This window comes from Lonchura striata, chromosome 5 (genome assembly GCF_046129695.1).
Source record: "Lonchura striata isolate bLonStr1 chromosome 5, bLonStr1.mat, whole genome shotgun sequence".
Lineage (NCBI taxonomy): Eukaryota > Metazoa > Chordata > Aves > Passeriformes > Estrildidae > Lonchura > Lonchura striata.
This window is the reverse complement of record NC_134607.1, coordinates 29901017-29927421: the sequence shown is the minus strand read 5'-3', so window position 1 is coordinate 29927421 and position 26405 is coordinate 29901017. Positions and strand designations below refer to the sequence as shown.

The 26405-nt window shown below is 40.2% G+C and overlaps 2 protein-coding genes across 2 annotated transcripts in view; one reads left to right on the top strand and one right to left on the bottom strand.

Annotated features, from left to right (window-relative positions):
• TUBGCP6 (tubulin gamma complex component 6) overlaps positions 1–7903 on the top strand; it is a 41398-nt gene extending 33495 nt beyond the window's left edge. Inside the window, exons 39-45 of the mRNA XM_077783428.1 lie at positions 64–232; positions 1493–1634; positions 2565–2759; positions 3002–3134; positions 3369–3582; positions 4639–4838; positions 6643–7903. Of these exons, the coding sequence (XP_077639554.1) occupies positions 64–232; positions 1493–1634; positions 2565–2759; positions 3002–3134; positions 3369–3582; positions 4639–4838; positions 6643–6734 (1145 nt within the window). The 3' untranslated portion in view covers positions 6735–7903. The remainder of the gene's footprint in view (positions 1–63; positions 233–1492; positions 1635–2564; positions 2760–3001; positions 3135–3368; positions 3583–4638; positions 4839–6642) is intronic.
• Positions 7904–11564: 3661 nt separating this feature from the next.
• Positions 11565–26405, bottom strand: SELENOO (selenoprotein O). The gene is made up of 9 exons (XM_021555215.2): positions 25900–26405; positions 24625–24828; positions 23527–23707; positions 20418–20548; positions 19771–20051; positions 19273–19423; positions 17388–17573; positions 16169–16325; positions 11565–15476 (listed from the first exon to the last, which is right to left on the bottom strand). The coding sequence occupies exons 1-9, from the start codon at positions 26403–26405 to the stop codon at positions 15282–15284; spliced, it is 1992 nt and encodes a 663-aa protein (XP_021410890.2). The 3' UTR covers positions 11565–15281.

Sequence of the window (26405 nt, the reverse complement as noted above, 5' to 3'; positions counted from 1 at the left end):
GGAGCATGTTATTAAGCTTCTTAAATATAATAACTTAAAATGTTTTTATATTTTTAAATGTAGCAGAACCACCAGTTTCTCATCTTTTGCATCACGTGATACCAAGATCGTACACATTTCCTGTGGATCCTGCGGTGCAGTCTGCAACAGATGAAACTGCTGTACAGCTGAGCGAGCTCTTGTCTCTGCCAGTGCTGATGAAACGTTCTATTACTGCTCCACTTGTATCTCAGTGAGTATTTGTTAGGAATTTTGCAATTAATTTTGCATTTAATGTTGTATTCTGTTTTGAGACAGGAGTTACACATAGATGTCTTAAATTTCCTCTTAGGTCCTAGAAGTAATTCAGTAAATGGTCCACTACTAATTAAAAAGTAGTGCGTGATAAATAGTAACGTAAACTTAGATGTTTATGTGAAAATTAAAAATTTGAATGTCTGTTTGGACAGTGCTCAGAGGAAGGTCTTGTAGATTATGCAGCAGTGATTTTGACACCATTAGTTTCATTGTTCTTTTAAAATGCAGGTGTATTCTTTATGTGTACTCGTTTATATTTGAAAGATGAAAGCTAAGGGAGTAAAAAAAATCTTTCAATTACTTGAAATCTCATATTGATCAGGGTATATTTCATGCTTCTATGGGAACTCCAGCTTCAAGCCTCTTTTGAGGTATAATAGAAGCTGTTCTTGTTACTATTGGGATATATAAGGAAACCACATACATGTTAGACAGTCTAATTAATATATCTAATAATATTTTAAATAAAAGTTTTTGTCATTTTGTGCAAGATTAGGTTTTGTCATGAAAACAATTACTTACAGATACTTTTTAAAAAATCTGCTTTCTGCTAGCTCTGAGTATGCTATACTCAAAGTCTGCAATGTAAAAAGATGTTATTGTCTAACTTAATTTTAAACATCTGGTTGGCTATCAGAACAATCTGTGTACAGATTCACACATTTAGCAAACTGCCTGAGTTTTTGTGCTACCAGAATTACCCTATCCCTGATAGGCAAGTTAAAATATTTAAAGCTAGGTTGAATATCTACGTGGTACTGTGGACTGTGCATAGATCTAGATACTAGATTGTAGTATAGATCTTAATATCTGGTGTCAGAGTTTTTTAAATTAGTATATTCTTACTGGGGATTTAATAGTCTTTTAGTTTGTGTAGGTGACAGAGATCAGAATGCTATTGATAAAATGTTGACCAAGGTCCAGCAGCATATTCTAAAGATCACTGTATGTAGCCAGTCTTAATATACTTCCCCAGTATTTTTCAGACCCCAGTTACCTGAAGTGGTAGGTTTTAATTCTATTATATAATGGATGAAGATTTTTTGTCTCATTTTTTTTTGCCTATATGAATAACGTCTTAGATAGCAGAGTTAAGTACTGGAGCATTAATCTGATGTAGCCATGGTAATGAATGTTAACAGTAAGAAAGGAGTTGCCTGTAAATATAATACCTTTTCTGTGTTTTTATTCTTAGTGTTTCTCTTGTGAACAAAGCAATAGTTGATTACTACTTTGTGGAGCTGAACGTAGAGAAGCATTTTGAAGCATTGAGACACTTTTTGTTAATGGAAGACGGGGAGTTTGCTCAGTCACTCAGTGACCTATTGTTTGAGAAGGTATGTGCTTTGTTGTCTTAACCCCAGTGTTTGGGTTGTGTGCTTTACCTTGATGCCTCTGAGTTGATTTGGGTGGGAATGAGGGAATGGTGTGAATTAGAATCCTAGCTCTTTTGTGCTCTGTCAAGAAGTCTGTAACAAGGAACTCTGTTAATGTTCTAAGGATGGAGAAAAAAGTCTTGGACAGATAAGCACTCATGGAAGGTTTCCTGTGAAAACTGCTGCACTATTGATGTCCCCTTCTGTCTGCTGGCAGCAAGGCTGGAAGAGGATTTTGCTAAAATCCAGTGGGAAGGCCTGTGTTGCAAGCTGCCTACTCTTAACCTTAAGTATCCTCAGAGAGCAGAGGGGAAGCCATGTGAAAAGAGTGCTGGGCTGTCTGATGAGACAGTGTTTCATGTCTTACTGCTATGTTCATGGGGAAGACAGCAAGGTAGGACAGATAGTCTGGGTTGATTTAGATGGTTGCCTGTGGAGATAGGCAGCTGTAGGAGAGCTAATGCTTTGAGTCCTGAAAATGCTTTAGACTCAATTAGGAAAGCACTTGGGCATTTAGACTTGATGAACAGCTTTATTTGTAAACCTATGAGAGTGCTGAGGTGATGAGATAGGCAGATTCAAGTCAGATAAATTTGTTGTGTCCCTGGCTTTGTAAAGATGCTATTCCCTGCAGGAGGAACTTGTAGCAGCTCCTGAACCACAGCAGACATACAAAAATAAATCAATGTAGGTATGAGATTAGTCTTTGTGCTGTGAACAGAAAATAGTTCAGAAGTTGCTTCTTATGTTGTTCCCTTATGCATCCCTGTGGCAGAAGTAAATCACTGCAGGGTAGTCACCACTTTACCATTGTGCTTTAATTCACTTGTGTTCAAGAGACAAGACTTTTTATTAATATGGTGTAATTAGGATTTTTTTTTTTATCCCTAGCTTGGATCAGGACAAACACCTGGTGAATTGCTGAATCCACTGGTTCTTAATTCTATCCTAAACAAAGCACTACAATACAGTCTTCATGGTGACACCCAGCTTGCTTCCAATCTTTCTTTTGCCCTCAAGTATCTCCCAGAAATGTTCAAGCCCAATGCACCAGATGCTCTGAGTTGCTTAGAGCTCAGGTACAAGGTAAGAAGGCGTGGAGCAAGGTAGAATACTGCAGTTATGCCATGGTTCTTATGCACAGTTGTAAAGTGAATATGTTAGTAAGAACGCAGTGTCTAAGAATGGAGTAAAATAATGTGTAATGGAAACTACAGGAGTTACTTAGCCTGACCATTGCATTACATTATTAAAATACATAATAATTGTTGAAATACTTGTATTTTAAACAGAAAATGTAATATGATCAGCACTGTTACTTCTTCTAGGTTGACTGGCCTCTGAACATTGTCATTACTGAGAGCTGTATGAATAAATACAACAAGATTTTCTCCTTTTTGCTTCAGCTGAAGCACATGGTGTGGACTCTCAAGGATGTTTGGTTTCACTTAAAGCGCACTGGTAAGTGTGACTAGTGAATGAGAGAGCATCCTGTTTAAAATGCCAAGGAAGATTTTTTTTAAAATTGCAACTTTTGAAGTTTGACATGACTGTATATAAGCAATTGTCTAGCAGAGAGTGCTGAAGGCATTTTAAACAGGATTAGACTCTACTAATAAAAATCTTAATTCCTTAAAAAATTCTGATTTTAGATGGTCTCTGTGGCTGATAATATATTTCTGCTCTTATTTTCAGCTTTAGTGAGTCGTGCATCAAATTCTGTTCAGTTTCGACAGCTCCAGCTGTATAAACATGAGATGCAGCATTTTGTGAAAGTAATTCAAGGTTACATTGCTAATCAGATTCTTCATGTTACATGGTGTGAATTTGGAAACAAACTGTCTTCTGTGGGCAACCTAGAAGAAATTCACAGAACACATGCTGAATACCTCAACAAAGCAATCTTCAGGCAAGCTGCCATACTTACTTCTACTTCAAATACATGTTAAGGGAGTGGCCAGTCCTAGCCTAATGTATTTGTGCAAAATTGAGTTTTACGTGACACATTAAGTAGTCCTTACATATGAAAGTGTTCTTATGTAAGAAACAAACTTCATGGCATCTTACAAGAGCTATACTTTGATACTTTTTCTCAGCTATCCATCATTTTCATTTCCCTGGACCCCTTGAGTTACCTCCCACTCCTGTTCACTATGCCTCTGCAAGCTTTCAGTCTGCTCAGGACAGCTCTAAACTAAGAGCCCTAAACTGTGGCACACATTCCACAGTTCTTTTTCTTTTACTCCATCCTTTGTAAATTACTGCTGTTTCATTCATCATGAGTAGTGTGCACAGTAAGCCTTGCTAAAGGATGTAAAATGCATCTCTGTACAATGTATGTGCTTTTAAGACATGTGCAGTGACCAGGGCTAGACTTGGAAAGGACAAAAAGATTTGTCTAGATACATAAACAGTGCAAGAGACACTTGTCTTTTAGGAATCACAAGCTTTTAGCCCCTTAGTGTTACTGTATGTGAGGCAGAGGGGTGGTGTGACTAAAAGGAAAGGAGCTAGAGTTTGACTTCTTGAGGAGTGTACATTGAAATGATGAAGTTGAGATGGAGGGAGATGATAAGGAACAGAAATAAACAAGAGAAGTCTTTCCTTTCATGTCTCTCTTTTTGAGTGTTAATCAGAAAAGTCTTGCCTAGAGCTGCTGTTGGGAAAGCAGGTGGTAGGATGAGAGGAGATTAAAGTTTAAGAAAACTCAGAGCATGTTGTTGTTGTTAAATGCAAAGGCAGGTGTCATTCTAGAAATCAGATACCCTAAGACAAATATAAATTTATTGGAAGTGCAAGTAAACTGTATTAGTTTTAGGCACTTTGTTTAAAATTTGTTGGCTGCATCTTGGGGATTTTTTAAGTTATTATCTTTAACCTAAAGGATTGTCACTCCTTTGTATTTGTAGTCTTACAACCAGTATATTACATCAACTAATCTCTGAAGTTGTTTTTGTTCTGTTAGGGGTCTGTTGACAGAGAAGGCAGCCCCTGTGATGAACATCATACACAGCATCTTCAGCCTTATTCTGAAATTCCGCAGCCAGCTCATCTCTCAGTCATGGAGCTTCGATGCAGGGAAGCAAATGGCTGTTCATCCCAATTTTGGTCTCATGCAGCAGTCATACAATACCTTCAAGTATTACTCCCATTTCTTATTCAAAGGTAAGAAATTGCATAAATCTTATAGAAGATATGATAGAAGAAAAGATAAGATAGAAGAAAAGGTCAGCTGGAAACTGGAATATTTTGGTAGCATAATGTAATAGTAGGAAGATTTGTATACTTAGGGAGCATTGGAAATACAGTTCCCAAATGAAAACTGCATTGTTGTGGTTTGTCAAGATCTGCATATACATCAGTTAAGATGTCCACACAAGAAATCTAACAGATATTTCAAAACTGACTGTAAGTTTTTGCTGATTTACAAAATAAGTATTTGGTATTTAGCTGTACTTGCATGCATACATTTTTAATTTTCTTCTGGAATTGAGTTCTGAAACTTTTTATTGGCAGCAATGAGAGATAGTTAGATACCACTCAGTAATTTTAGATATATATGCAACAGTTGAGCTTTCCCACTGGTATGAGATTTGCAAATTCTGATTCACATGTTGGACTAAACCTCAGAGAGCCTCCCAGCACATGCTCCAGGAAAGTTTTTCAACATTAGCCAGAACATTAGCCAAATGTTTTTTTCTTTACCATGATAAAATTTCATTTCACTGTCAGCTTAGGCTGACAGTGCTGAAATGTGCTAAAATGGTTACCTTACATTTTTCTTTCAGATCTTGATTGCGTTTTAGTACATTACTTATCCTTCATCTAGTGTAAAAGTGGTTTGTGGGATCTGGGTTCCTTTTTCTTAGAAAATCTTGAATTCCTGAAGGAGGTGCAACTGCTTTTCTTGGATCTATTATTCTAAAATATTTCTTAGTTCAGACTATATTCTTCAGGAAATGAGCTGCCCTTTTTATTCTTTAAGGGTGTCCAAAAATGGTATCAAAGGACCAAAAACAGGTATTTCAGGATGAGTTAGAATGGCTGCTTCCAAATTCTACAGGAAGTCAGAACACCTGTGGGAGCCACCTAAGCCCATACTACGAGATCTATGGTTGCTTCATGGACAGAGATTAATAGACCATTCCGTAAGGAAATCTGATGAGTGACCCAGTTTTTTACACCCTCTTTATTAAGCACTACAAAACAAATACGTGTTTGTTCATCTCCACTTGTACTTCAGTCACCATGTATTGTAAAATGCTCTCTTTCCACCATGGGTTGATCCAGAATCCATTGAAAGCCAATATAAAGTTGTCTGGACTTCAATGGCTTTGGCTCAGTCCCTAACTTCTAATAATACACCTCCCCTTCTTCCTTGCATGCTGCTGCTGCTTGCTAATTTCCTTTATATTGGTGCATGGGATGTTTGTGAGCTTAGGGAGCTTATTTTGGCTTTTTTCTTTTCTAATTAAGAATGTTTAGAGCAGTCAGTGTGTTTGTTCATAGAGTTTTGAGGGGCTTGTCCTAGGAATTTCTATTCGGTTTTCTCTCTCACAATGGATTTTGCTCAAGAAAACTTCAGCAGAGCTGCTTCTTTCACAGAGGTCTCCTGAGGACCTAAACATGCTTCCTGGTCAGTTGAAATTGTGATCGGAACACACCGTCTTTATTGTGAAAGATTCTGTGATTTCTTTGTTTCTCTGAAGGCAACTTGATAAGGAAATGCTTTGTTAGAATAATGCACTTTCACTTAGAACTGACACTTAGTCTTTCTTTTGCATTTATTTGAAATATTTTATAATTTCAGAAGGAAATACTGGACTTTTCTTATGTTAAAATATACATTTGTTCTCAGATTTCTGCATTATGCTTTTTTTTTAAATTAAAAAGCAGAGATGCTGTCAAGGATGAATTTACAATATTAATCTTAGTTGGAGCTTACTTTCTTTTTTGTTTTTTCTTCCAGTGGTAACAAAGCTTGTAAATAGAGGATACCAACCACATTTGGAGGACTTCCTGCTGCGAATTAACTTTAATAACTACTACAAGGATAACTGAACTCTATAGAGTAAGGATCACTGATAACACAGTAAAACAGAAACTATATGTATATGCTTATGATTTATAGAAGCTTATGCAAATGTCATGCAGGAGGCATTTTTCTTCATAAAATGAAGAGAAATAATCTGCTGTCTAAAAGCTTGAAGAGTATAACCACCATATACAGAGTATGATGATGCACAAAATCCACTAAACCTGCCAGTTGTTTGATCTGCTAAATATTGATACTGTCATTATTGCAGGGATAGCAGAGCTGAGTGGCTGGTCTTTATGCAGGAGAGAGTGCAAAACTGTATATCTGTGAATGTGTAAATGTTGTATTTTCAGTGGTGTCAATTTCCTTCAGTGTAAATACATGTATGTGAAATAAATTAACAGATTCTTTCTAAAACTGTCGAGAGATGGGTATGAGTTACAAATGTTCCCACAGATATTAGTACCTGTTATTTGATGTGGTTTATTTTTGAACTGATATTAATTGTTAATCTAAATGTAACTAATTTCTTTAAGACTCTTAGTCACAGTGGAAGAGGATATGATGTGCCAAGGTGGTCTTTTAGGAGATACAATATTTGACTATTCAAGCACTTGGTGATTGTTGGAACACTTGTGCCAAACTAAGTTTCTTACCTTTAATTTAAACTATGCATCTTATTTTGTAGTGATTATTTAAAACATCTTAAACAGAAATTCAGCATCAGTAAGGCAAAATAAAGCTGTAATTCCCAATATATTCCAAGTACTGCTTTCAACAAAAGGATCATATTTGCGTAATTTTCCTTTTCCCACTTTGTTTTTTTCCCTTATATTGTGAGAAGAGACAATTGAACTTTCAATGTCATTTTATGAGAACGTTATAGAGAGGCAGTCAGCATTGAAGTACTTTGGTTTTGAGATCATGAAGTCATGGTTGGTTAAAAGGTGGATATATTCATGAGGAGCTCATTATCTGATTATGGAACAGTTATTTAAAGGTACAGGCCTGAGTAGCATGTTATTATGGACTATTGAATAAGATTATTTTAAGATGTTTAAATAGTTTATGATTTTTTTCTGAACAAGAAATAAGTATTAGAGACAGAATATACCAGCTGTGAAGCTGACCTGAATGTTTCTGCTCTGACTTTAGTCATTGTCAAAACATGGTAATGCACAGTTGTAACATACATCTTCTATGCTGTTTCTTTTATCTGTGCTGTATTTTATTAACTCTGCCTTTTGTTCTGCAGAAAAGGGGATTGCAAGAGCAAGTGGCTTGCAGACTTGAGATGTTTTGTTGCCCAGGGAGGCAGACCTGTTTGTTTACCTGACATGTTCTTCACGAATTTACAAGACCGGGTGTGTATGTGCACCCAGGCCTGGCTTCTTGTTCAGACTTATGTCTTGTCCTGAAGCCACTGGACTTCCCACCCAGTGTCTTTGGGAGCAGTATCTGATGTTTGGAACCTTATTGCTTAGCCCTACGCTATTCCTGTAGAAAGACCCATTGAACATTGTCTGAGTCCTGTGGTTTGCCTGGGGCAGACCTTTAACCTAAACACAGCAGTAACACACAACAAAGATGATCGGGGAAGCACTGGTTGGACATACTTAAGCATTCTTGGAATTCCTCCTTCCAGCAATGATGTTCTAAGTAAGTGAGACAGCCCTGAGCGAAGCAAAGAAAAATGTTGTTCCTTTTAAGGAAAGTAGTTCAGACTAGCGTGAAATGGGGAGACGGAAAAGATCTGGCTGATGTCAGGGGCCTGGCGAGCCGGCCATCCTTTCCTGGGGTTCGGAGCCCGTCCTGCGCCGAGCCGAGCGCGGCCGGCGCCGCGGGTGCAGTTGCGGGCAGCGCCCTGGAGGTGGAGCCTTCTCACCGAGGCTGAGCGGCGCTCCCGGGCGGGCGCCGCGGCCCCGCCGGGGCTGCGCTCCCGCGGCTCCGCGGGGCCGGCCCGGGCGCTCCGGGCCCGGGGCATCCCTGTGCAATGCTCGTGTGGTGGGCAGAGCCTTTAGGAGCGCAGCAAACTTCCAGAGCCTTCCGGCGAGCGCTCCCGGCTGTGTCCCTCAGCCTCCGGGACGGCCCTGGCTCGGCGCTGCCGAAACCTGCCTGGTGTCGGGAGATAAAGGGGAACTCCGCCACCCGGGATCCGAGCTGCGAGCCAAACCCGGGGACGGGACAAAGAGCGTCGGGAATCTCATCCTGTGTCATCGATCCTGTGGCGGGGGACGCGACTCCGCCGCCCGCGGAAGGCGGGATGGGGATGGAAGCTCCGCACGCTGGGGGAGACCGCATCAAACAGAGCCGGCCCGCGCCGGTGACCCCCTCTTTGTCCCCCTCGCTCCCGCTCCTCACAGCCTCAGCCTTTACCGGCTTCCTCGGCTCGGGAATCCCGCGGCGTTCGCCGGCACCGCGCCCCGGGCGGAGCGGCTGTGCCGGGGAGGGCGGTGCCGACGGCGGCGGGCGGGCCCGGAGCCGCAGCCCGCGACCAGCTGGGGATTCACGTGGAGCCGCGCCGTGCCGTGCCGTGCCGGGCCGTGCCCTGCCCTGTCCGGCCGCGGAGCGTCGCCTCCTTCAGCACCAAGAACAGCTACAAGTGTGGCTACGCGCCCGCCATGCCATGCCCGTCTGAACGCTTTTGTAATTTATTCTGCATTCCCCCGCTTCTTTGGCTCTGCTATAATTTGCCATCCTTAAACGGTTTTCCTGCAAGGGAATTGTAAGCTACTTTCTGAGTCAGGGACCACATTTCACAGTGTTTTTCCAAGAACTGAGGTAATGGAGGCCTGAGAGTTCTAAAAGAAAAATAATTTAAAATCTGAACCTTGAGAGGGACTTGTGAAGTCTCTACAGAAAGGCGAACTTTTAAATTAATGTCTTCCTGGAGGAGCCAATGAATGAATACAAAGAGCATCCTAAGTCACCAAAAGGGCTGGAGCAGCAGTGTCAGTGATTAGAACCATGCTCTAGGAAATCTGCGGAGATGGGAGAGGCCACTGTAGAATATTAGGAAGTGACACGGCGTGTGTTCACTTGCTAGCAGAAGCAAAGCTTTGAAGGTACTTGAGGTGATTACAGTTCTTTGGGCAGAGGGTACGGGCAGATATCTGCAGCACATGGATCCTCGGGCAGCAGCTGAGTCCTCTGTATAAAAGCTCACATGAAGATTATGGATTCTTACTGTGATTTTACAGTTGTGGGAGGAAGAAAAAAGCCATCTTCAGTCCAACCATAGCATTTGTGACTGGAAGACTGTCTGGAATCACATGCAAATAGAAGCAACAGCTTTTGCCCAGGAATTGCAGAATCTGCTGTTGGCATGTTTGGCAATTAAAACTACTATAAACCAACTGCAGGGTAGGATAAGGTTTCTGTCACTTGCAAGGATTGGGTGGAAACCACAAAATAGATACACAGCCTTGTTGCATCATAGCAAATTATTATGATCTTGAAGGATGGTCTTGTTTTTGTTTATTTTGCAATATTCTTATGGAATTGGTGTGCTGGCAGATTTCTGGCAGAAATACAGACCTGTATTTCTTCTTAAACTTTGGACTTGACAATACCAGAATGGAAGCCACTGCCCAGCAAAATAGCTTTGAAACCCTTTGGAGACACCTGTTAGCCTCTGCCTCAGTAAGCTGGTCATAAATTTCCCTTTTGATGACTCCTGAGCCTAGTTACCTGTTTCTGTGGAAAAATTTTAAGATAAGGTTTTTCTGAAGAGCCAAGGGGATCTCAGTTCCTGTATTTTTCTGAATAGAGGCTACTCACAAAGCCTCTCTCCAGCCATCTGGTTTTGAGTTTTCCCATGCTACTACAGCAAGTCAAATGTAACACTCTAAAAGGTAAGGATTTGACAGCAAATACTCTGGTGTGACTATTATCTGCTTTAGACCTTTCCTAACATCCCCTACTGCTTTAGGGACTGTGATGTGTTTCATTTAAGGTATTCATCAAGTTAGCTGGTGGAAAATCAACAGGATATATTGATGCCAAGCCCTTGGCTGACATCATCAGACTGAAACAAAAATTACACTCCCCACAGCTTTTGCTATGCAGAATTCCTTTTCCTTTGGCCACTGTTCTGTGTTCTCTGTACTGTGTATCTGTTCTCATGAAGCAGTCAAGAAGATTGCCTGTGGTCATCTGAGCCAGTTGTTTACACTTTTTATAGTTCATGGAGAGAAAAAGACTTCTGAGGCACGAGTTACATGTTCTATTTAGACATCTATGCTAGTATCAGGTGACTCACTGCCTGGAAAGGAGCTATTTCTTTCCATTTCCCTATTTTTCTTCTACACAGGGAGCCTAGAGGAATGTTTTAAATACAGGACCTTACATCTTAGACATTTGAGAATCTCTCCTGAAGACCTGTGTATTTTGTCCAAGAAAAGTCACCTCTGAGAACGCAAAAATGTATTTACCTGATTCCTACAGAACAGTTTCAAGAGGAATTGGCTAATAGGGCATGCTCATGTGCTTATTCTGATGGATCTGGACACACAACGTGGCACCATAATGTACCCAACATCAACCTTGTGAATTTGCATATCCACTCAGAGAATAACTTCAGGCCAAGTGCTGGGCTGGGTATCTGCTGCTGTATGGACACTGTATGGAAGCTGTGGTTTTAGGGCAATTCTCAGAGCCTCATCAGAAATGCTCTCCCTGCTCCATGGGGGTGGGTCTTGCAACATTTAAATTTACAATGACATTTCAAAAAAGTATTTTTTTGCTTCAAGTGAGTCTTCATTCATGATTTTGATGATTCACAGAGCTGCAATTCTATTGCTTCTGCAACATGAAAAGAAAGCCATGAAAAGAAACACCTTGAAGTCTAGACAATGGATTAATGGTTTGTTTTATGGCTACATAGGCAGTGTTAATTAAACATACTATCAAAGTTTATATCAAGCCTTGGGTATATGTTTTTTATCTAGGGAGTACAAAGAGATTTTGCACACTTAGAAAACCTGACTTCTCCCCAATTTTCTGCTCCCCTGTTAATTAGGCATTTGCTGCATGAATTGCACGAACAAAAATGGTACAGGTCTGTACTCATGTCTGTCTGGAGCTTTATCACAGCCCACTTGTATACAGGTGAGAGGAACTGAGAACCATCACCGCACACTAAAACCTCCCATTGTCAACACAGGAAGCAAAAAGCTGAAAAACAAGATGTAACTATGTTAGCAAGGTAGTGGCAGCACTATTTAGAATTCAGACTGTGGGATGATACACTGGATGTGACACCATTGTGAAACCCTCCTGTTGAATTCACATCTGCCATCAGTATGGTTTAACAGAAAAACTTTCAGGAAACAGGCATTAACAAAAATATTAAAATTGCAATTTTTATCAATTTTAATAAAAGAATATGATCTGTAGAACTTACTTGGAAAAAAACCCCAAACCCAACCCACAAACAAACAAACAGAAAAAAAAAACCAAACAACCCACACAACATTCCAAAATAAGAGTTGACCTGAAAATATTCTGCAACTGTAGATTTACAAGCTCATGAAGCAGAGTTACTGTGAAATCTTACCAAGTCATGAAAGGAGTCCCACTATCATGTGAGAATATCCAGTTTCCAATAGGTTCTCATTTCAGTTTTGTAATCTGGGTACCTCTTGATTTTATATGAGGGTACTTTAGGATATATGGTATAGCCACAGGCTAAGTCTAATCACTTATTTCCACAGAAAGCTTTTGATAAGAAGAGTCACCACTTCATTTTGAGCACAACTCCATGGCTTTTATATAAGCAGAATATTTGACCAGTAATAAATATTATTTTCAGAAACTATTGCAAATACAAGCAGTAAAAATCAACAAGCAAATTATGATTCAAGTATTTAGATTCCCTTCTCTCTGAAGAACTGAGCTAAGTGATAACATTCTAATCTGGACAAAATTTGGCCTAATTGTGCTGCTGCTCAACCTCCTGCTTCCACATTGCTTCAGGAACAAGAACAGAAGAAACTCACTGTCATCAGAGATCAGACTACAACCCACCTGCTGAAATGAGAGTGCTGGAAGTGCACAAGCATTCCTGTTGGCTCTGGATCATCGTGCTTCTTCAAACACAAAGCACTGATATTACTGCATGCCCTGGGGAACTGAGCAGTTGGATGTCAGTGCAGCTGGAACATGTGAAAACCTTCCCAGTTTCTACCTGTTGGTGAACATCTATTATACATACAAATTTAGTGACTGGCACAACAAGGGGCTGCATTAATCATTCCAACCCTGCCAGACCTCTTGCATTTGATTGACATGTAAGCAAAGAATAGAATATGTAGCAGCAAATACCACTGCATTTGCATTTCTCACTGTAACATTCATTTTTCCCTTTTAAGGATAATTACTTGTATATTATTCCAAAGTATTTCCTTCTATGATTTTGGCAATATAGGTGCACAATAATTTGGTAGTTAATCCAAATTCTTATATGTCCAAACACATAAACACACAGTTAGAATATTATTCTCCTTCTCAATACGACTATTAATAGAGACCTACTCAACACCCCCAAATTATCATCAGAATGCTGTTGGGAAGACTTGATCCTTTAGGTATGATTAAGAATCATTACTTTTTACACCATTTCGGGAAAGAAAAAGCTTGGATAGAGCTCCTCTAAAACTCTGTTCCCCTGTGTGTCCAAAAGAAAAGATATAAACTGAGAAACAGAATCAGCACAGTAATGATGGTAAGTTTGGAGTAACTTCTCCCCCCTCCATTGCTCCCTTGTGGACCAGGCACACTGTAAGAGACCACAGGTTCTGCAAGGGGATGTCTCAAGTGTATTTCAAACTGCAGACACATTTTCCCTCCCTGATGCAGTCCTGTTTACCCAGCACTGACTTTCTGCTAAAGTTTCCATCAAATGGTTTGGTTCCAGTAACCCAAATATAAAGGAAGGATAATCTTCAATGAAAGCCTTAACCTTTCAACTACGCCATTCTTGCATGGGCTAGGTGGAACACACCTAGTTTGTCCTTTTCTTTAAAGACTCCAAATCGCACAGAAAGTACTGTGCTTGTCAGAGATCAAGTTTATCACAAATCAGCTCTTCTAGCTCCAAGATAGAGCGAATGTTTACATTCAAAGCATGCCCTATGTCCTGTGACAGTGAGGAGGACAAACTGACTGTTAGTACACATGGATAAGCAACAGTTCAACTGTTTTCCTTGTTTGCTGACATCTCATACTTAGGAAGACTTCAAAAACCACAATTCAACCCGAGCTGATAACAAATTTGCATGGGGGTAGCAGAAGAATTTCCTTGAGGACACGTAAATCACAGTGTGAGACAGTGGCCTCTTTGGAAACAGAAGCCTTTGCATTAAACCAAACCTTTCAGACGTCTGAACTAGTAATACAGTCCTTCAAAAAGAAACTCAGAAAGCTAAGTAACAACTAACTACAGAACAACTTTCTTTTGATGATGTGACAGTAACAGCAACCGACCTTCCCCTGAAACCTCTTCTGAAACATCTTAAGTAACTTGCAAGCAAGTCAGCGCCTCTTCTCTTCCCACATTCTCCATCAACTTTTATCCAAGCTCAGATAGCACATTCCTAAATGACCAACTTCCAGATTGAAGATTTTCACTGACCATGGAAACAAACTAAATGGCAAAAGAGTAGAGAAGGAATGGAAGAACCCCACTGACCAGTGTGATGAGCAGGTACCTGACCTGCACACTTCCCAAACAGGCAGACTCTGTTAGGTGCACAGAAATAAATCCAAAACAAACCTGGACTGGAGTGCTGGGGTAGTTTAAGGCTCAAGCTAATTTGGCTTATGGATCTTGCCCAAGGCAACTGGGTTACAAACTGCACTCCTGAGTTTAGTGAATATTTATGGGTGTTGTGTGCAAAATACTGAACCTGAATAAACTTCACCACCAAGTTTTCAAGTGCAAATGTAATCTCTCTTAATTCTGCTCTTAAAAAAATTAGATTGCTCCCTCCAAATTCTAGCTGGCACACACATTCTCAGAAAACAGATAATGATTAAATACCAATCTGAAAGTTCACAAGAAATTAACTACTTAATTAAATGAAACATAGCTTCAAACAAGCAACACTGAATCTGTTCCTCCATTAAAGAGGACTAAAAGTTTCTGCATAGAGAAAGCAGTAAGTAAATATTAAAAGTACTATTAGTTAAGACATCAGACAAAAACAGATCAGATTCCTGACTTGATGTTTTTGTCTTCACATAACAACAGCTCCATTTGGATGACTGCAGTTCAGCCTGCCTCAACATAAAATACTGCTTTTTACTTGCAATGTAGTGAGGATAAAGGAAAGACTTTGGTTCTTCAAACATTTAGATTACTGATATGTACGGGCTGTTGATTGTCACTAGTTTGTTCCAATGATCCACAATTGCTTCAAATTAAGCACAGCTGAAGACTGCTGCAGATGCATCCAGATGTAGTGTTGTTTCAATAACTTAATAGCACTTTGATGTTTGCCTTGCTGAATTCTTCACTGCTGAAGGAGGATCAGAGTCTTCAGTTAACATCAAAAAACAAAACAAGGCAGTTAAGAAGATCACGTAACGCAGAGCTCCGAAGCCCACAGCGGAGGTTTGCTGCAATATGATTGTTTGCTTCTGGTCTCTTGAGAACAAACAGCTGCTGTAGCAGTTGCTCCCTCCTCTTCTGCATCTTCCTTTACCTCCTGGAAACCTTCTGCTTCTTGATATGGATGTTCTAAAAGTTTCAGTACATTTCTTACCTAGAGCAAAAACACAGCATGGTTGTTAAGAATTTAGAAAGCAAAGGCAAAGTGATATGGAGGAGAACCTCATGCCAAATAATGAGCAAGTATATTGAATTTAATACATGAACTTCAGACAAGCCAAATATTAAAGAGATTAATAATATACATAAGGTGCAAACTGTAAAACTGTACCTGGCTGAGTTTGTATCTGTATGGGACTCAGGCTCAAATAACTTTAAATGCAAATATTAAATACAAATTCTTATCTAATTTCTCAAAATAGATTCATTGTCCCATATTCTGTATGTAATGTTCTACATGCTGAAGTCCACAGGTGAAAGCTGTAAATTTTAGAAGATAACATTTTCCAGAAAGGAACAAGTATAAATTAATCCTCAGCTGCCTTCCAAGCCATTCTCAAGACAGTAAAAGCACTGTAAGTGTCTTGTCCTGAGGTCAGCCTACAAGAGCTGATGAAGTTCAGATTCAGAGTTTTGATTCCATTATTTGTACTGCAGTCATTAAAATTACAGTTACAATAAAAACAACAGAGATCTCCAGAACAGTTAATTCCCAATCCCCTTACTGCCCAAGATTCCAGATAAATTTTGCTTGATATTTCAGTCATTGACAGCACCACTACACATCCACACAAACCGAGAGAGAGAGAGAGAGAGAGGGAGAGAGAGAAAGTAATAATACCATACCTCTGAGAAATCCCCATTTTCAGCTGCTTCTATGGCATTCTGGGCAATATAATTTCTCAAGATATATTTTGGATTGTTTGAATTCATGACCTTGACACGCTCAGTGTTCCAGGTATCAGCATTACCAACACTTTCTATTTCTTTCTGCAAACGGACTCTGAAATAAAGCATGTTACAACAATTGGTTTTTACCAAGAATCCCATGTAGAAGTTGACACATTTTCTTGTTTTGAGATACTTGATTTTCAGTTCTTAAAAACTACTATATCATCTATAATCCTCTCTGTTTGTAAAATGCAGAATGGCAACAGAATATAAACTACCACTTAGTTTAAAAGCAGTACTAGGGACAGTCAGCAGGTCCTGATACAGCTTGAGGAAGTGGCACAGCACAGCTTTTCTGTTCTCCAAAGTCAGTTCGAGACACAGGATATGGTCTGTTCTACACTGCTCTGCAATGACTGACACATTCAGGTCTTGTCTTACAAATAGTTCTATACAGTTTATTGGTTAATGCTTTTGCTGTTCTGGTAAAGGCACGAGGATGCAATACAGTTGAGGCAGTTTGAGGTACTTTCTATCAGTAATACTTGCCAAAGCTCTCAGCCCTGCTGGAGAACAAGATCACAGGCAGCCAGGTGAAGAAAGATCTGCCATAATCCACACAGTACAAAAAAATTAATGCTCTATTCAGGGGTTTTCTTTACAAAAAAAATCTCCCGCTAACACTTAAGTTTTTAGGCTTTAAAATAGTCTGGACATTTGTTTTTCCTGGCCATGATTTCTGTTTTTACTCTTTGATTAAGAATACTTGCTTTCTGTATTAATACATAGATTTTTCTTTTGGAAAAAAAAAAAAATCAAAGGATAGAATGTTTAGAGGTCAGTCAGTTGTAGTTACTGAGCAAAAGTTCACAACTGGAATTAGTCTAAATCAGAATCAACATCAACACTGGTGAAGCACTCTTCATACTAGATTTGATGCTAGGTGATTTCTACATCTTCACACTACCTCAAAATTTAGTAAAGGAAGCAAAAAGATGCCCTTGAATTTTCACAGCAACAAAGACACTGATCATGGCAGTAGATAATATTCTTGAGTTGCATGCCCTCCCCACCCTCCTAATCTATATTTGAAACAGGGTGTCTTTTTTTAGACATGCACATCGTTCTCAAAATGCAGAAATATAATAGTGCTACCAATACTGAGAAACCTTACCTGTATTTCTCCAGCCATTCCTTCCAGTGTTTTTTATTTCTGCTAAGTACATCATCTGCTGTTAACTGCTGCAGTTTAGAGAACTGTTCAATGCGCTCCAGTTCTTTATTGATATTAGCTTTTGTTCCAATTAATGCAAACAGCTGAGGATTAGACTGAGCCAACATCAGCATCATTGACAGTTGTCTGGGAACAAAAAGAACAAATATATTAGATACTAAAGTTGAGCTGCTCATCAAGAACCATCTCTCTGCCATCAAAGTAGATACAAAAACATTCACAACAAACTGAGATTTCACTAGAGAGGTTAAGTAACAGAAATTCATAATACAGTGTGTTTAATTAACATTCCTGTAGTATATAAAGATTTTTGTGGTATATAAAGTAGATTTTGAAAATTACTAATTTAGTTGCACAATTCTCATCAAAACACCCTTTGAACTTTGAAAGGAATTAGCTTAAAAAAATTGATCTTATTTAGATATCAAGATAATATAGCATTCATAGGTTATGTTGTTTGGGGTTTTTCCTTTAACACCTACTATTTTTGCCAGTACTAATAAAACCCTAAATGATATGGGGAAAAATACTTCAATTAAGTCACATGAGAAAACAGTGTGTTTGATTTTTTTAGTTAGCCAGTCTAAATCACAGATTGAGAACTGCTTTCTGATAATAAATTCTAAACAATATCCAGACTATGTTGCTGCAAGTTTGACTAAGATTGCATCTTTTCATATTTCACTGTGCTTGCTGGTGCTGTACAATAGCTCCACCTTATTTTCCAATATCATGCTAGCTTTTATTTTTCCTGAATTAACAACTACAGCATAGCATAAAGTAAAATAAAAACCCAAAGAGTTGCAACATATCAAAATACAAAGTGTTTTTATTTCCTCTGTAAATGCTCTTTTAAGCAAAGGACAAAAGAAACATTTCTCCTGGCTTCAAAACAGACAATTCATTATATCAAGTTATATCTTCCTACTTTTCAGTCAGCAGAGATAAGCCAAGTGCTCTGATTTCTGGATTTATATAAAGTACTATCCAGATCTGATATACACATCTGATATGCCTAGATCTATGATATCCAAGTGCTGGGATTAAAAAATGCACTCACTTTAATACAGTATTATTCCCCTCCAAAATGTCACATCCCTATCATGATGACTTATAGCTACTTTTCAGGTCTCTCTAGTCCTGAATGCAATGTTTAAAACATACTGTCCGATCTCTACCACACAAGTTATCTCTGTATTGTGCTATCAACACACAGCAAGAGCTGAAAAATTTGGTGGGTTCATTACCTTCATGCAGCACTTAGTAAACAAGAGGGACGGGAGGAAGAGAAGTATACTCAAAATACCTTTAATTTTTCCCCTATCTCCAAAAAGTGAAAAACTGCTGTAGTCACTGCAGCAGTTGAACACGAGTCATTCTTTTTCCATGCTCAGAGCAGCTGGACTGCAGAACAAATGGGGCATGGATTCTACCACCTAAAGTGGTGCAGTCTACTACTCCAAAGATCTACCCTGAGGCCAGAACTTTGGCAGTTGAAAGTGACTTTTTGCTGACAGCAGAACACAGTAGCATTGTAGTTCAAACCCATTTCTTCTGTAAAATACTTCCATATCACTTCATTATTTGGTACTCTTATTGCCTCAAGTCAGCAGAGACAGGGAAGAAAATTAACAAAAAAAAAGACCAAGACCAACTTTAACTCAAGAGCCAACTGCTGAAAGTCACTGCTGTATATCATGGTGCATCTGCTTAACAGCGACATTTCCAATCTTAAAATTAGTGAAATATTACATACCATACGGAATTCATTATGGTCACAAGGAAACTAAAAGCAAACACCAAAAGCATTTAAGCAGAGTAGTACCTTGGATCCATCTGTGGTTTAAAAACAACTTTCAGTTCTTCCACAGAAGCACACTGACTTGTAAGCTCTTCTAAGAAATCTTCAAATTTTGAATGATCAAGGTCTACTGAGAATGAACTCAGCAAGTAAAAAATATTTGTGAAGTCTCCAGCTGAAAAAATTAATTTTATGAGTAATGCAACTAGTAAATCAACAGGAAAGCAGTTCCCATACCTCCTTCCTATCTCCTCCCACAGCAGTACAGGTCACCATTCTAAAGAGGTAAATAAAGTATTCTCTCAGTAAGGGTGCAAATGTGAGACAGAGATCCTGCATAAGGCAATAACTGCTTCACAGTTCACAATAAGGTAATTATCTTCAGCCTTTTGTTCTTCTCCCAGATAATAATGTAGTTGCACAAGGCTACTTTCTTGTAAGGTCTGGATATAAATTGTATTTTGATTTGACAATAGATTCTGATAGGCTATTAAATAAGCACCTCCTGTGCTGTTCACCAACCTGTGAGATGCATGGTTTCAAGCAGTTCAGACACCAGCTTACTGTCTTCTTCTAATTCCAGCTGGATTAGGCCTAGTTTTTTTCTCATCTTCTGCAAATAGTGTTTCTCAAATTCTGCATCATATTCCTCTTCCAGGATGAGCTGGCTTATTTCCAAGGGCAGCTCTGGAACTAAAGCTTCAGCAAGTTTCCCCAGGTTCCACTTGCAAATCTCTGGCTGTTTGTTGTAAGCATAGCGCCCTGTATTATCAGAACCATTGCAAACATGCTCAGGGTCATACCTACAAGAGAAGAAATAGTTAGCATTCTTCTATCTCAGTATCTAAATACCAATATTGTGAGAAGTAGTATTTTTATTATTTTAGTCTGCTCTAGGAACTAAAACATTTGAAAGGACACATTCCTTGATTCTTTTTCCAAAGCCACAGGCTACAAGAACAGTCTAACAGCTAGAGATGATGTGAATACAGTTTAAAGTAAATTGACAAGAAGAATTACAGGACAACTAGAACTACCTTGATCTCCTTTGCCATGAAGATAATTCAGAAGTCTACTTTAGAGTCAAAATATTAAAGCAACCATGAACACCAGGATTGTCCTACATAGCAAGAACATACGTACATTCCAAACAACGATGCCACACTGACCTGTCCATAAACCCAAAAGGGCCATAGTCAATGGTCAGCCCAACAATACTCATGTTGTCCGTATTGAGCACGCCATGGCAAAACCCCACACACTGCCACTCCGCAACCAACCTCGCTGTCCGCTTGGTTATCTGAAAGAAAGGATGTTTTGTTCATCTGCCATCACAACAATGTATTTCCAATACATTCATGTATTTCCTAGTCTGAACTGATGTTTCTACAGGTCCAACAGAAGCAGATTCTGGCAGTATGTCATACACACAAACATCTTAAGGATACTTTGCCTCTCTCCTCCTGTCATTAACTCCTCTGTTTCCCTGCCTCCCATTTCCATTTGCATCCACTTCTCTCCTTCCATGCTTGACTTGCCAGTCAATTGAACAGTTTCCAAATGCACTGGAAACAGGACACTGAAACAAAGTAAACTGTTTGACATCAGAATTGCATACTAGTCTAGTCATTCATATACAAATGTATTCTTTTGCCTATTATTAATTTTAAAAAGTAACTACAGGCAGGAAACCACCTAAGCAAGTGTAGCCTTTTGGTTTACCTTGTATGTAGGGGTGATTTACAGGGAGGGTAAAGGGCTGACACAAAAAAACTATTCCATGCAAACAGATTCTAGCACTGATAAGCATTTCTCTCCACGTTCTGAGAGTGGAAATAAGGTTACAAGATTAAATAAAAATATTGCAAGAATGATGATTTTATTTTAATGCAATTCTTCACCAAATGCATGTTTCATCAGTAATTTTCCATGGCTTAAATGAGAACTATTTTTATTAACTTGATTAAATTACTGCATGTGCCCCATCCTTCAAATAAATAGTATAATATTTTAAAGCAGTCCTAGTTACTTAAATACATTAATCCACCTGTCAACTACAACACTAAAAGTCTTAAAATCAGGAAGCTAACATGGTTTTCAAATCAAACTAGTTGCAAATACTTTACTAAATTGCCATAAGTAAAAATTCTGCATAGCTATTCACTAAAATTTTAAAATCAAATTATTTTTATAGATAAAATAATTTTTCTTCCCAAATAACTAAAAATGCACAGAAATTCAAAACAACTACTTGCTCCATGCTGCAGTGTAACTTTATTTCATTAAGGTTCAAAAAACAATCTATGAATTGTTTAATTAATTATTTGTTTTGTGTTCCAATCCAGAATTTTCCTACCTTTTTTTTTAAAAAACATATGCAGTCAAGTAAAGAATTAAAATTACACAAATAATGCATGGAGCACAATCTTTTGGTCTACCTTGAGATCCCACACTGCTAATTTTTCCAACATTCTCATGGTAGGTACTTTACACATTTTTCCTGATGCTGATTCATGGGGCAGCTGGAAGCCAGCAGCTAGCTACATGTGTCCAGAACTGATTACCTAGACCATGACCCAGGAAGAGAGGCACACCCTGCACAATGGCTCTGTGCCAGGAAAATGTAAAATTTAAAAATGAAAAAGTCCTGGCCCAGGGCTGGGATTAAAGCACTCCAGTGGTAAGACAGTCCTTGTAAGGATGCATCACACACCACCAGGGTTCTGGTGAAAAGTAATCCCCCTGATGAGAGTGCCCAGAAACAACTTTGGGTGCCACTCAAAGATGGGTATCTTGATAAGGAAGAGAAAGCCCTGTATCTTCTTTGACCTTATTACTTTTTATCAACCTTTTTCTACAGCTAGCCAAACTAGAAGGAAAGTATGGTGTATATATAAATAAGACTGTCAGCTGAAGGCCATACTAATTTAAATTCAAACAACAGCTACAAATTATTTGAGAAGTACAGATAATGATGTCTGCTTTCTAGACAGTGCTGTGAAATGCTGTCACCTGTACTTTTTTCTCTCCATTTCCTCCACAGTGCAGAAAGAATAATAAAACAAGATAGAGTTGAAGTAACAGCAGTTCCCTGCAAATGGATGTCTTTGTTCAAGAAAAAATGGACTGGAGTGATTTTCAAAAGGAGAAAAGTCTAAAAAGTCTCCACTAAGGATGAGAGAAAACATAAGGAGGCAATGATAGCACAAACATGGAGTGTGGACAGGCAGTGGCATGAGGAGCACAACAAAGAAAAACAGATCTGGGGAAACAAGAAAAGGATGCCAGGAATAGGGGTGGGGGGAAGGAGAAGGAATCCAGCAGCAACTGGGCCAGGAAAAGCAGCCAAAGGCAAAAAGAGGCACACACATCCACAAAGATCTCCAATTCCTGTGACGTTTCTGCCACTAGGGAGCAAACATGCCATCAGCTACAGAGCTGGACACAACAGAGTGACAAGCTACAGCTCTCCTCATCAACCCAAATTGTTCACACACAAAGGACTTGTCCAGCAGAGTTAAACTCTTTGTAACACAGTGGTGAACCAAGCCACAGCTTGCTTTGAAGAATTAATGCAAGTATGCACAGGTTGTGGTAAAGAAAAAAAAAAGGGCAAGAAACCAAACCACAGAATGTCAGCTATCAAGTCTGGCTTCTGACCTCTTACTGGTCTGTTACAGAAGTGCATCATGCTGCAGCCATTCCCTGAGTCCATACCAGATCATTTCAGATTTCAAAGCACCACAACAGCTTTCAGATAGACTAGTGAAGTATTAGACACTGCTATTGTTTGCCAGCTACTTATAAAAATGCTCAACTGCCTTGAAACATTTCAATTCTAAAGTCTGAAGTTAAACTGATTTGCAAACAACATTCCTGTTTGTAATTTGGAAAATGAGACTCAGCATCTTGGTATTTTACAAAATTATGCCTTGCAGGTGATGTCTCAGCACCACCAACTCATCATCGGACAGTCAGAGCCAGAACCCCCTCTCACAGTCTAAGATAGTCCTGAAAATAGAGACAAGCCTTTGGAAGCTCTCCCAAAGCAGGGAAATCATGATTTACCATGGGGAAGGTTACACTGTTTTCACTGGTTAGATCAATATCAACACTGCTTTCATCAAGAAGTGGGTCTACTAAGAGTGCTTTCCTCAAAGAAGAGTTCAGACAATAGAATGGTATGAAGTATTAACTGACTCCAGTCATCTGTGCTTGCAGATGGACTTCCTAAAGATGACTGGTATGGATTTAAGAAGAGAATCTGATCTTCCTTACCTCTTTGAAAAAAGCAGCATTCCTCTGAACAGTGTTGTCTGAATAAGCCTCCTGGATTTCAGGGTAGAAAGTGCTGATCACATAATCAAGCATCTGTATTCGAATGTCATTCCGGTTAACGCTGGGACCCTTGCGTCCTGTGTATTCATCAGGGGGCTTAAAAATTTCAAAAGAGCCAAATCTGTTTCAAAATAAAAACACGTTTGAGAATTATCTGAAACTATTAACATAATTTGATATTGCACATAATAAAAACATTTACTGTTGTTGCAGTAACAATACCATCATCTTTTAACATCAATTCTTCAGGCGACTGAGGGAAAAGACCTGCAAGATTCCTACACTGAACGTGGTGAGGCTCAGTGACTTGGTGAAAGGAAGCTCCTACATCCACATGTAACTAAACAGACCAACCCTGCCAGCACTGAACACCAGCTCATTAAAGTTTCTTAAAACTCCTTCTACTGAAAATTTTTTGTCCTGAAAATATGTAGAAGTTGGACTTACTTTAAATACTCGACTGTACATCAAGCATACCAGTTATATTTTCCAGATATGTAAACACAGAGGAATGCACACTAATATACACATATATTCCTCATACCTCGCCTTCCTCTAACATTCTGTAACCTTATAGGAAGCAATGCAACTTCCTGAAATAGCTTCTGCTGCCCAATAGCTTCTGCTGGAGCAGGAACCTCATACACTTCTCAGGCAGGGAAAGTACACCCAAACTTTCACAGAACTACGTTAGAACTGGAATTAAGGATAGAGGTATAATTCACCACTACTACTACTATTAAAAAAATAATGTAGAGGAATAAACATGAAAAATCTCTTCTCCTAAGTCTGCAGAACTTACTTCCTCTTTCTACCAGGCCAGCATCCCTAGCATTTATCTGTCTCAGTGCAAAGACGGCAGCTCATCCCATTTGCTGAGCAACCAAAGCAGCTTCCTACAGCCCAGCAAAAGAAGTTCCAAGCCTCCAGAACAAGAAACACACAAACGGTGCTGTTAGGGAAATACACTTTAGAAGATTACTTATTTTTAAAGGGAAAAAGAACAAAACAAAACTGATCAACAAAATAGGCTTCTACCTTATAAAAGTAGAGGCTATTCTCAGAACAACTGTACACCTTTCATTTTTTGGATTCCCATCATAAAATATGTCCCGAACGACTCTGGAGTCAGATGTGACACAGGTGCCAGCCCGTGTTGTTGGTATTCCCAGGTGAAACATGGCCTCACTGCACAGGAATTCCCGGATGCTCGACCGCAGGACCTTCCGACCATCAGCCTGTCTGCACCAAAAAGACATGGACAGTTTTTAGGCTATAAAGGCAGGAACTCCCGTTTCCTCTGTAGCAGCAGAGAAATAAAAGCCTAGAAGTAGCACACTCTGTCCATGGTCCCACAAAAAAGTAGTGGTAGATGTGAAAAGAAAGGCTGGACCTTCAAACTTCTGTTAAAGTTCAGTTAGGTGGACACAACAATTTGCAATGAAGAGCACACACAACAGAATAAACCTTCCAGGTACACATATCCCTTCTAATCACTAACTATGTTTATTTTATTGATGCAATAGTCTTTCAAAAAATTTTAAAATTTGGACAGCTATAGCTATATACTGTATATCAAGTCAATGGCTTCCTTTCAGTTAAATGAAATATGATGAAAAATACCATTTTGAATCTTTCTGAATAAGCAATCCAGAAATGGGGTCCTAAATATGAGCATGCACAACAGGTGCACTAAAAAAAATCCAAACACCTAAACAGATAACAAACTAGCTTATTTAACAGACACTAAACAAATTGAACAGATACAGGTGGTTCTCAGCCCACACTCTCAGCACTTCCAATGCCGCAGACAAGCAGAAGAGCTGCCCAGGGCAGATCTACAAAGCTACCACCATTAGCTGGGATTTTCACTGAGATTTCCTTAACCCTCATAGATCTGAAGAAAGCCTTCAGAGGACCACATACATGAAACTAAAGTGTTACCACCAAGACTGTAGGGCTGGAACAGAAAATATGGGAAATGCGAGCGGATGGCCTGCATCCTCCCCAAGGGGGAGACCCGCACAGGAGGATAACCAGGGACAGAAGTATCGATGCACTGAGGTGCAGTTACACTCTTGCTTTCCAGCGGAAAATTTTGCCACCTTCTGATCTGGCATTTAAGCGTTCAACTCGCTGCTGCCAAAGTTAAACAAAAAGCAAATAACCACGAGGGCTTCAGGGATGACCTCTGCCTCAGGAATGACCCTCAGCCCGGCACCAGCGCCTCGCTAGCGCGATCTGCGGCCGGCCAGTCGGTCCCCGTGCTCCCGGCACGGCGCCCCGGGCCGAGCCGCCCCGCCCGGGCCTTACCGGGAGAAGGGGGTGACGCCCGCGCCCTTCAGCTGCATCTCCCAGCGCTCGCCCCGCGGGCCCAGCACCTCGCCCAGGTACATGGCGGCGCCGTCGCCCAGCTGCCCCGCGAAGCTGCCGAACTGGTGGCCGCAGTAGCAGTGCGCCGCGGGCTCCGCGCCCGCCAGCACCCGGTTCCCGCTGAAGAACAGCGCGGCCTCGGCCTCCGCCGCCGCCGGGTCGGCCTCCGGCGCCTCCAGCCCCAGCAGCGCCAGCGCCGGCAGCGACATGGCCACGAGCCGCGGGCTCTGCAGCGGGCTGGGCCGCACCCGGGCGAAGCAGGCGCCGGGCACGGCCCGCGGGCCGCTCTCCTCCGAGGCGTCCACGGGCAGCGAGCGCAGAGCCAGGTTGTCGAAGCGCAGCGCGCCCAGCCAGCCCCCGCCGCCCCCGGGCTGCGCCATGGCCGGGCCCGACGCCGCCCGCAGCGGCGCGGGGAAGCGGCGGGCGCCGCGCAGCACCGCGGCCAT